Raw genomic sequence first — 12410 nt, forward strand, 5'->3', positions numbered from 1 at the left:
TGGCTTTGAAAAATAATTTAAACTCATATCTAAACTAGACACTTGAAAAATAGACATCCCATGCCTGGATTTTAGGATTTTAAAAAAATTTTTGCTAAATCTGCTAAAGAAGACTTTTTAAATGATTTATTTTGCTAAAATAAATAAAATGATTAAAATAAGAAAATTTTATAGCCTAAACTTGGAAATTGGATTGTGATGAAGTCAGGAAATGATTTTGATTTTTTCAAAGTGATGATTTTTTCCTTTGGATAAAGTATTCAATAAGTGTATTATTTCGCCTTATTATATACTATTATCAGTAATAAGATTTAAATAGTTGATTATAAGACTAGTTACTTAGATTGCACTTAAAGCTTTCAAGCAGTTCTAGAGGTGATTACAGATACAAGTAACAAACTCCAAAAAAAACCTATGGTAGAGTGACCAGTTCTTTATAGGAATCTTCTTTTTACCTATTTAACTATCGCAGTCATTAAGCCTTTTAAGAGCTTACATTAATTTTTCCTAATCTGCCTTGGTATAAATGAAAAGTTATATCCTTATAAAAATGAAGATAAATATATGTAGTGAAGTGAATACTGCTGTCTATAGCAGATGGCCCATTAATAAGAATTAGCTCTTTCATAATATCAAGGATATACTTTATCACTCTGCATGAAACTCGAGATATGCACTGCCCTTTCATCTTTTTGATGCTACTGCCATAGCCAGTAGGGAAGCCCTACCTTAAAGCCTTACATGTTTGAAAATAAGGACCCCAGACTAAAAAATCCAAAATCATTGATTCCTGCCTGGTGGGACCTAACTGCTTTTAATGCTTAGTTCTGCTATAAAGAACTGGAAGCACATCAGATGAACATGTATGCTTATCAGTTTAACTAAAACAATCCATCATTTTAAAGACTGTCAAGGATTATATCCAACCAACAACATTCTTTTTCTAACTCTACAATAAAAGTGACCAGAATTGCAAAATAGCAAAATAAATGTCCTAGTAATAAAAATTTTTGAATGGTAATAAATATTTATTAATTACTTTAATTATATTTTACAGAGATTTCCCTCCCTATAAAAGAAGAGCCTTCTCCAATTTCCAAAATGAGACCAGTGACAGCCAGCATCACCACCATGCCAGTCAACACAGTGGTGTCCCGGCCACCACCCCAAGTCCAAATGGCACCACCTGTATCCTTAGAACCTATGAGCAGTTTATCTGCCAGCTTAGAGAACCAACTAGAAGCCTTCTTGGATGGAACTTTACCTTCAGCCAATGAAATTGTTCCTCTACAAACCAGCAGTGAAGAGAGAGAGCCCCTCTCTCTGATTGATCTCCAGAATGATCTGCTGAGCCACACCAGCGTGCTGGACCATTCACACTCACCTATGGAGACTTCCGAGGCCCAGTTTGCTGCAGGTACTCCCTGTCTGTCTCTTGACCTTTCAGACTCAAACTTGGACAACATGGAGTGGCTGGATATCACTATGCCCAACACATCCTCAGGGCTCACTCCTCTCAGCGCCACTGTACCAAGTATGTTCTCTGCTGACTTCCTAGACCCGCAGGATCTACCATTACCATGGGACTAGCATCACAGGTTACCTGTCTCAGAGTTCATGAGGTTTCAAAACAAGAATCTGAAAGGTCAGTTTTTAGAGATCGCTACCTAGTTGCATTATTGCAATCAAAATATGATGTCACAGTGGAAAGCCGTAGCCTGGAAACCAAATTCGAAAACATTTCACTGTATTTAGCAGTGAATTTCTGCAATTTAATAGAGCACAGGGCCTTCTGAAAAAATACACTAGTACAAGAAGACTCCTGTTTCTCCAGACTGCAGTAAAGAATGAAAAGTAGCTTTAGACAAAAATATAAGAAAGAGTAATGTATGCAAGAAAATGACACTAGGATTCTGTGGTAATCAATTACATTTACACCTATGTGCTCACTTTATGACCATAAATAAGTAGAGAACTCTCACAAAACAAGGCTGCTGTGAGAAGTCCCTGCACATGGCACTTCGGAAAGGCAGCCTGAGCCAGGCCAGGATGCAGCAGGGGTCAGAGGCAGTGGTAAGAGCTGGCCAGTTTGGTGTCAGCTTCCAGCTGAAAACTTTGGGTTCCAGTCAGAAACCTGTGTAATTTTTTGTGTTGTAGTTTATTTTGTGATTTTTTTCTAGTCTTACTTTAGATTTCCAAATTTAATTGAAAGATATTTCACCATAATAAGATGTCATAAACAACCCATTGTAAAAAGTCCAGGTATATTGATAACACTGAAAATTCTATTTGCAGCCCTCTGTGTTGCTTAGATGGGTTTTTCTGTGTATATTAGACATTTGCTTGTACACTCTGACATTGTGATCTGTACAGCCTACATTAAGTAGTGTAAGGAAATAGATACGCAATAGTCCTACTTCTTTTAGCAACTCAAAATGTTTCTAGAGTACTTGAGCCACATGCATTTTTTTCTATAAAAGAGTTGTTGACTAACTTTCAGGTAACCAGACCCATCTCAAAGAACCAAGATAAAGGCTTTAGCATGAAATACCTTCCTGAACTAGTGGCATAGAAGAGTAAGAAGGGCTAAGTCAGACATGAGCCCAGGACATTCCCACCCAGAGCACAGATGAGGTTGGCTGTCTTTTCTTTCACAGATCCCTGGTTCTCCTTTTAACAAACTTATAACTGGATATTCTACCCATACTCTCACTGTGTTATCAGCCTAAGATAATAAACTGGAGGTTTTATTAGTTTTTTGTGTAGAAAAAAGTTATCACATTTATTGAGTAGTTTCTGATGAATTTCCTAAAATACCAACTAAAGCGTTTCAGTTTAGTCATTGAAGTATATGTAAAATGTAAATGAACAAAATTGAAATCTTCCAAAGGAGCATGGATATTTTTATTAAATAATACTACCATGGTTTTCACCTCACTTTTGCTTAAACCCTAGGGTTAGGTCAACTCCTGAGTCACTAAATAGTTAATGTTCCAGTGATGTGCAGTTGGCTGGCTGATCCATTGTTTGGAAAGAATTTGTGAGTTACTTTGGGATTTGTATTTTGCCTGAAAGTGATCTTATTTTCAATTTTTTGTTGTTTATAAATTTTACTATGTGTAGAAAAAAAGTCTACTTTCCTAACAGAGCACACTGGAGCCCTTGGACATTTAAGGCTTGAGGGGTTAACAGTGCCCACATACCTCCTAAACATATGGCTACTTTGCTCAGTGAATCCTTTTAGTGTTTAGACATTGGTAATCCGACACATTGGCTATAGGAACCCTGTTAACCTGAACGCTACCACCTGACCAAGCCCCTCATGGGCTTATCACACTGGAGATAAGTGAAGCCTGTCAGTCCCACTGACAGTGCTATCTCCAAGCCAGAAATATTTGATCAGGAAGGAGCTTTTGCAATAGGAGATTTTGGCCTTGGGTTTTTGCTGAGGGCTTCTGTCTGGAGTGGTCAAGTCCATAGTTAGAGTCTGAGCATCCTGCTTATTCAGAATCAAATGGCTTGTTAAATTAGCAGTACATACCAGTGGAAATGCAGGAGGCAACTGAACAACTAGTACTGTTAACTTGAGTTCAAAAACCTAATATTTCCACAATCATGAGTTGTAAGCATAGATAATTTTCTGGTCCTTGGGTCCCTTTATTACTTTTTTAAAATAGGTTTTGAAACATGCCATAAGAAGGTTGCTCTCCAAAAACACAATGCCATGCAAAGAATGCCATCTCATTGGCAGTTCAGTCGAGAGAGAACAGGCTGAAGTGCCCACTTGACACATGCATTCAAGCCTTGACATGTCATTCTCATTGTTCAGAAAGTGAAGGATCTCTAGCTTTGAACCCACAGCTACTGTCCCACTCACACCATTCCAAGTGGCCCCTCTCCATTGCCAGCAGATACCTGTGGTATGATGAATGCTGCTCTTCAAGACCCACCCTGTGTCCCAGGCATGCATGTGATATGACCAAAGACCATACTCTGTAAACAAGGCCCTTTAACCTAAGTCTGTATCTCAGTAAATGCAGTGGGAAAGGGTGTGTGTTTACTATAGGTGACTTTTTATTTAAGGTTAGTTTCACAGCCATTAAAGCACAAGTCAAAATAGCCAGTTAAATTTTTATTATGCATGTATGTAGTTTAGAAATGGTACTTTTGTGTCTTATTGCCAAGAAAATAACTCCGAGAAATGTATATATCACAGCCCAGTCTTACTTCCCTTCATAGTCTCAAAACACAGTAGTATTGACCTTTTCTTCCACTGTACATAGGTGTCAAATTGGGGGTGAGATGAATAAGAATTACAGTAAAGCTTCTAGAAAATCTTGGAAGAGTAGGGGTATGTGGGCATCTTGTTAGTAAAGCCTCTCAGGACAGTCTCAGCGGTTCATGTTCTAGTGCTTTCCTGAAACATTTAATCAACTTAATACAGTTTGCTACATAATTGTACACAGATATATTCTGAATTTGTGAAAATTTTTCCTCAGATACTTGTGTTTGTTTCATGTGAATATTTTAGTAATACTAAGAGGTCTTGTTTAAATTTTCCTTTTTTAAAGTTGCATGACCCCATGAACTGGCATGATTGACACTGGTTTTTAAGAAACTGGGGCAAAGGCAATCTGGTACTGCTTCCGAGCTGCATCTCAGGAAGGCAACATCATGGAAATAAGATAGTACCACTGAAATGTGTAGTCAGCAGACAGCAAGTGACACATGAGAGCGTGTTACCCATTTTGTTACCAAAGCTGACTCAGGCTTCCTCTGCCCTCGGCCCCTAATCATTCCAGGCAACATGGCTTTCTTCAGGGTCGTTTCGGAATTCCAGGCAGGAACCAACCACAGGAACTGACAAAGCAGCTGTCCCCAAGAGTGACAGGGCAGTCTCTTTCCTGTCTTCAGATGGACCTTGGCCTCAGAGAAGCGGCAAAGCACTCTGGCAGGGTTGAAAATATGTGAGACGAGCCCACACTTCAGCATACACATTCATGGCACTTCTGAGTCCCTGGTAGTGGATGGCCTCAGGAGCACCTAACTTGTCAGTCATGTGAGGAGCTTCTGACATTGCTGCAGACTTCTCAGAGAAATTTAAAGAGAGTAACAGTTCAGGTACCAACAAAACAACAAAATTCACAAATAACACTACTACTTACTGTCTGTCACTATACACGTGGATGCTTAATGTACTGGCATACATTGACCCACTGCCCAAGAGGACATGAAATTAGCCCCAAATGATACAAGAAGTTAAACTGGAAGGTCAGGTTTACCAAGGAACATAGCTTACCATTGCATAAATGTGTATTTGGAGAGTATCCTAACTGTATGTCAGCTAATCTTTTAAGTGATTTCAATCAAAACTGGAAAAATAACAAGATGTAATTTATTTTTCCTGGTTCAAACCTTCAGTCATTTGCTCATTGAACAATCTTTCTTGGCTGTGTTTTTATTCTTGAATGACTTATCTACTGACAATAAGCAGGTCCACATTTATTCTCCACTCAGCCTTTCTTACAATAGCTGAGGAAATGCACCATTGGCAGAGTGTTTCTACCTGAAATCTTTGAAGGCTTGTAATTCAAAAAGCTGCACATGTTTACAGAAGAGCTCTTAACGCTCCATGCACATACATTGCTCTGTGAACCATGAGTAGAAACTATCTCAATTTTGAGACAACAGGATGGCAATCTGAGATCTACAAGGTGCTGTCTAGAATCACGTAAACTGTGTTATTGGAGATGTCAACACAGCCATAGTATGTAACAGAGCTTTATGCCAACTACTAAAACAAAGCTTTAACCAAGTTTAGAGAATCACTGAATACATAACAATTACCTCTCTACATGTTGCTATAAGGAATCTTGTTAATTTGGTAGGAAGAGAAAGCATTTAGGAAAGACTTTAGTATCTACCAAAAGTACTTGACCTCAAGTCACTAATAGTAATGCAAAATGCTTTAAAGGAACCAAAGGCATTGCCAACTATTTGCCAAAAGGAGGCACTTTTTGTTTAAAATTTGAGACTAATGAGATCTCAAAAATCAGTCCCAAAAAGGTATTACCATTTACAGTTATAATTTTCACAAAGATGTAGATATTTCTCAATTGTTTTCATGTAAAAATAGTATAGAATTGTTTTGTTGGTTTAAGAATAATACATATTTGGTAGTATTGCAAAGTTTTTTCCTTTCTGTGTAGAAATTAGTTTTCTTGCTTGAAATAGAAATGCAGCGTGATAGATATTTCTCTTATTTTCATTGTCACATTATGTCTTAGCATCTCACTTTATGAAAAACAGAAGAAAGATTCTGATCTTCAGAGCCCTGCTTGTTAAAAGCACTAGTTTAATAAACAAAAAGTTATGGCAATCGGGGGGTCCATTCATGTATTGCCTTTCTGTTGTTTCTTAAGAGAAAAACCATGATGCCTTTGTATTTGCTGTTTGCACCCCTGGAATCAATTCCATATCATGTTTGAATGCCATACATTTTGCACATGTACTGTACATAGGTAACGCATACTGTATTTTTATATGTGTACACATTTATCATCAGATCTTTTGTACATAGTGGCAGTATCGTAGATGATCTGGAAATGTTTGATATCTGAGCGATTTTGCATTTTTGTGTTCCAAATAAAAAAACATTTTGATGTATAACAGTTTTTGCTGTGCAGAGGAAAGAACACATTCTATGTGTCAATGGGGCCACTGCAGACCTGTGGGATGGGGCAGATCCAAGAGAAAACACCAGCTTTAGAACATAGCTCAAGCAGAGCCACTGGGCAAAGCAAGTGGACCATCAGGGCAGGTTTTATAGATCACGTGTAAGTAAGCCATCTTTCCGATCTGGAACCATAACATACAAAACATTCCCAGGTACTCCCCCGACATGGAATATGTTAAGAGCCACATTGAGTCACATTCTGTCTCCTGAAGTCATAAGGAAATGCTGAATGAAAAGCAGTAAAGTATGTAGTTCTCCCTAGAGATTGATTAAATAGATAAATAATCTGCCAAAAAAAAAAAAAAAAATGTATACACACAGGCAGTTTTGCCATACTAATCAAGGTCTAGAGCTAATGACACCACTTTGAACACCTCTTGTAATTATAAAGGCCAAAGATAATTTGTATTAATCTCATGATGTCTCAATAAGTTTAGTATTAAAATATTTGTACAAGTTTTTCTTTTCCTGATATATACATTTTTTGGCAGATTATAATTAAATATATCTGACTCACCCTCTAACAGTAATAAATCTACCAGTAAGATTTCTGAAAGACCCACAATTCAGTCCTTAAACAGCTTTCAAATCACTTCCTAGAAAGTGTTTTTATAGACTATATAAAATTTTGGCCTTTACAGTTCACTTGTTTTTGTTGGTTGGGGGCTTGAAGAATGGGTTTTTGTGTGTGTGTGTGTTGTGTTTCGTTTCTGAAGGTGGCATTTAACATCAACCTCGAAGCCTATGAATTAAATACTGTACCATATTTGCTTCTTTACTTGAAAGAAACAAAACGATATTGAGTAATGACTGGCAGCTGTTACTTTGATAGCACTAAATTAAGAAAACAGGCAGAGTATCAGTCATAAGGAGGGGAAAGGATAGTTGATTACATAAATATAGCAAAAGCATTCATTATCTTTGACATTCAGAGTATAATAGCAGCTTGACATAGCAGTACCTGGGTGATGCTTCCATAGGGCCAAGTCATCTGTAACATCTCCTGTGTTATCAGGCAAAAATCTTGCCCACAGGGAGAGATACCAAACATTATTCATGGCCAAAAACAAAAAGGCCCTAGAGGCAGTGCAGAAAGGATTCTGATTCAGAAAGGATTCTTGCTCCCAAGGAGCAAGCAAAGGATGTAGCAGAGAACTCAGAAGAAAACCCCTCATGCAAAGTCAGCTCCCTACAGAACCTTTGGCCAGCCCTGTGTGCTAGGTAGGCAGCAGGCAAGTGCTGGAGATTGGCCACAGAACAGAGTCCTTGAAGAAAGTACTGAGATAACCTGAAAAGTTAAAGAGACAGTAGGCTCTCAAGAATCCCCAGGCCTTTGAAAGTATAGAATCTTCCACAGATGGTTATTTTCTTTCTTTTTTTTTTTTTAAATTTTATTTAAGAGGAAAAAGAGAAAAACACAAAACAAAACAAAGCGGTGTAAGGGTACACGTAATACAGAACTACAAAAAAAAAAAAAAACATAACAGTAAGAAATCACCTGTTAATAGATTACATATTATCATCTTGAAAATAGTTGCTCAAATCACAGTATCAAAGAATACAAAGTGGACATTCAAACAGGAAGACTACAAACAGCTGTGTTCAATGATCCAAAAACACTGATATAGTCAGCTATTTAACACCCCTAAACACACTTGCTGTTATTTTCTTTAGTAATATCAAGGCTTAGAAAGCTTTTCAGATACTGGACAGAGCCACTACTTAAGTTTGTAAATCCCAACTTGTTGGCTGTGGAATCAAGATAAATACCAAAGTGATTATCAAAAGATATATCCACATACTTAGTGATGATTTCTTGAGACCCAGTCCACATTTATGAAAACAGCATTAAACAAGAGATGGTGGATTTCGGCATGTACCCTGCATGTCACCAACAGTTTTACCCAGTCACAGGATCCCCTTGGAGGTTTCCCATGTCACACAAACATCATTCCCTGATGTCTCCTACAAACAGCTTCAGTCTCTAGTGGATTTAATTTTAATTTCATTTAACTTTCAGAAAAAAGCCTCATTTTGATATCTTTGATACCCTTTTGTGTTAATTTTAATGACAGATTAATAAAATGAAACCTGCACTAAGTAGACAAGAAACAAGGGTGCACGCTCATCAACTTTTGAAGAGCAAAGCAGCTTGAGATCACAAAATCCAGAAGAGGAGAGAGCCACATTGAGACCGCCTTCTGGAATCTGTGGTCTCTGGGTATTCGTCATAGTACTAATTAGTGCATGAATATATTCATGCTACCAGTGGCCAAGGAAAGAACAACTCATACCATGCTTGGAATACTGTTTGTTCCCACCAGCTAAATTGAAAATCTAGCAAGGGAGAAGTAGTCTAAAATCCTTCCTCAGCAATGTGGAATCATTAACGATAGACTAATCTCTACTTCAGACATATCTATCAAATCATACATAACAATAACCAGCAAAATATGAAATATTTTGTGGTAATTTAAAATACACATGTGAGAACCTGCAGACAATGATACTGAACTATAATAACTGAATCCGATTGGATCAAAAAATTAGAGATATGAAAAGATTTTTTAAAAAGTAACAACTGGGTATGGTGGCACATGCCTGTGATTCTGCCACTCCAGGAGGCTGAGACAGGAGAATCAAAAGTTTGAGCCCAGCCTGGGCAACTCAGTGAGATCTTGTCTCAAAATATAAAAAGAGATGGGGATGTAGCTCAGTGTAAACGCTCTGGGTTCAATCCTCAGTGTTGATGAAACAAAAAATACACATGCACACACACTTTGGAGAATTTTTAGAGATTAAGATTATAATGTTTGAGATTTTAAAAATACAGTAGATATAATTAATTGAAATAAAACATTGCAGAAAGAACAAAAAACTAGTGAACATAAAGGTATCACAATAAAAACATTCAATTGAAAGCCAACAAGAAAAAAATTACAAAGAAAAACACCATCAGTGTGGTAAGAGACAACTTGAAGCAACCTAAAGTCTATAATTTGGGTCTCTTCTGGAGTTTGGGGGATACAAAAATATTTCAACAAATGGTGGCCAAATTCTTCCAGATTTGATGAAAACTATAAATTCAAAGAACCAAGCAGCTCCAAAATGCTCAAGCACAAGAAAGAATGAAAACTTCAAGAGAACTTATAAATCAGATTGTTCAGTACCAGTGAAAAAGAGAACATTTTAAAAAGCAGCCACAGGAAAGGACATGATGGAGACGCAACTCTTTTTCCCATGGAAATGCCAGGTAAACAACAAAACACCAAACAGTTTTGTGGGACCTCGAAAACCAGTCAAAGGCCTGCAGCAGTCAAGAAAAGCCACACTCAGAGGCGTAGAAATTTCACAGCAGTTTGGCTTGCTTTTGCCCCACCTGCTCCCCAGTGCGGTACTGTTGTCACCAAGACACCCAATTCCCAGACCTCTCATTGAACAGAGGAAAAGCCTATAATCTGTAACACTGGCTTGTCCAGAGGCTGCCAGAGAGTGATTTCTTTGTCTCCTAACTTGGGAGTATCCACAGGAACAACAGCATAGCTTAGATGTGTTTCATTTGTTTGGTTGGTCTTTGTTTTTGTGGTACTGAGGGTCCAATCCAGGGACACTCTACCACTGAACTGCATCCCCAGCCCTTTTTTCCTTGTTGAGACAGGGTCCCGCTAAGTTGCTAAGCCTCGAACTTGTGATCTTTCTGCCTCAACTGGTCACTGAAAGCAGTGGCAGGCACCCAACACAGGAGAGACAGCCTGGGACTTCAGATCCACTAGCACCTGGGGGGAAAGTTACAAGCAAGGAAGTACAATAGAACATCTAAGTTCCCACTGAGAAGCAGAGATTATGTTTGTCTAAAAAAGACATATGAGCAACTGCATATAAGGAGGAATTGGGAGAATTTTCAGGTCCCACACACAAAGGGTCAGGGAAGACATGCCCGGGAAAGGTCTAGGAAGACCCTAAAGCTTCAAACCAGGCTGATAAGTGATAGGCTTCACCTTCATACAGCCAGTCCACAACAGAGAAGCAGTTGTTTGGCTTTTCAGATAGCAAATTTTAAAAAGAAAGGAGAGAGGAAGCAAGCCTATTCAAAGCAATAAAATATGTCTCCAGAAACTAACCCCAAAAAACAAACTTTGTACTTATTTGTCAAAAACTTAACTGCTGTTTTGAACTGGGTACAGTAGCACACATCTGTAATCTTAGCTATTTATACAGCTGAGGCAGGAAAATCACAAATTCAGGATCTGTACGGCAATATAGCAAGATCCTATCTTAAAACAAATATCCATGTACATCCATCTGCCTTAATTATGACGAGGTATCTAAAGGAGATGATAGGGAACTAAAGGAAATCAGAAAAATGATATGTAGCAAAAGGTGAATATCAGACAAATGTTTATCAAACATTCTGCAGTTATGTAGATGAAACAAATCAAAAAGTTCGTTATAGGTCATTCAAACTAAAGAAACGAATCAGTGAATCTGAAGACAAGTCATTCAAAAATACCAAGTCTGAGAAACAACAATAAAATAAGACAAAGAAAAAAAGTGAACAGAGCCTCAGGGATTTACGGAACACCATCAAGCCAACCATAACCCATGGGAGTCCCAGGAAGAGAAAACTTCAGAGAAGATTTTGGGTGGGGGTGGAGGTGGGGGTGTTTGGAAATAATGGCTAAAACCCTCTCAAACTTTAAGAACTCTTAAAATCTCTAAGGAGAATTAACTCAAAGAGATCCACACCAAGACACAGTATAATCAAACTGTCCAAAGTCAAGGACAAACAGAAAAATCTTAGAATCAGGAAAAGAAAAATGTCTCATTACACATAAAAAAGATCCTTATGATGTCACAGATTTCACACAGAAACCTCATACCCACAGAGCTGGACATGTAGTTAAGTGATAGGTTACCTTTGGCATGCCTAAGGTCCTTGGATTAATACCCAGCACCAAATCCAAACAAGCAATGACAACTTGTAGCCAAAAAGTGAAAAGATATACTTGAAATACTGAAAGGAAACAACCTTAATAACTGAAATTTTCACATCTTAAAAACACATCCTTTCAAAATTAAAGAACTATTAAGACATTTCCAGATAAAAGTTGTGGGAGTTCACTTCCACTAGACCTGCCCTTTGGGAAATGGAAAGAGCATTCTTCAAGTTGAAATAAAAGGGTTGCTAGCTCATAGCCACATGGGAATATAAAGTCCTCTGGTAAGGTAAGCACATGGGTAAACAAATCAGTACCAGTAAAGTTTTGGTTTGCCTTAGTCACTTTCTCATCACTGGGGCAAAAACATCTGACATCCATAACTTAAAGGAGAAAAGGTTTATTTTGACTCACAGTTTCAGAAGTTTCCAGTTCATGTTCAGCGAGCTCAAACTCAGAAACAGCATGGGGGAAGAACCTACCTCAGGAAAGCTATCCATGCCATGGTGGCTAGGAAGCAGAAATGGAAGAGAGGAGCCAGGGAAGGCGGTCACACTCGAGTAACCTGCCTCTTCCTCCTAGATCGTGCCTTCCAGTGGCACAGGAGCTGAGTCCCCCGGTGAGTACAGTGCCCCTCGGGTCCTTTCAAAAGCCCAGCCTCTGGGCACCTGAGGCTTTGGGGAGCAGTCACTGTCTGAACCATAACCTGGTTTTTCGCTTTTTTTGACAGGATTTTA

General features: G+C 38.3%; 1 protein-coding gene across 5 annotated transcripts in view; it reads left to right on the top strand.

Annotated features, from left to right (window-relative positions):
- The window catches only part of Mrtfb (myocardin related transcription factor B), a 215363-nt gene extending 208694 nt beyond the window's left edge, over positions 1-6669 (top strand). For all 5 annotated transcript variants that reach the window (XM_063226567.1, XM_063226566.1, XM_063226569.1 and 2 more), the window contains one exon: positions 1058-6669. In XM_063226567.1, the coding sequence (XP_063082637.1) occupies positions 1058-1590 (533 nt within the window). In that variant the 3' untranslated portion in view covers positions 1591-6669. The remainder of the gene's footprint in view (positions 1-1057) is intronic.
- The last annotated feature ends 5741 nt before the right edge of the window (positions 6670-12410 follow it).

The sequence above is a fragment of the Cavia porcellus genome, unplaced genomic scaffold, assembly GCF_034190915.1.
Source record: "Cavia porcellus strain 051 isolate PalLab524CR breed Dunkin Hartley unplaced genomic scaffold, mCavPor4.1 scaffold_16, whole genome shotgun sequence".
Classification (NCBI taxonomy): domain Eukaryota; kingdom Metazoa; phylum Chordata; class Mammalia; order Rodentia; family Caviidae; genus Cavia; species Cavia porcellus.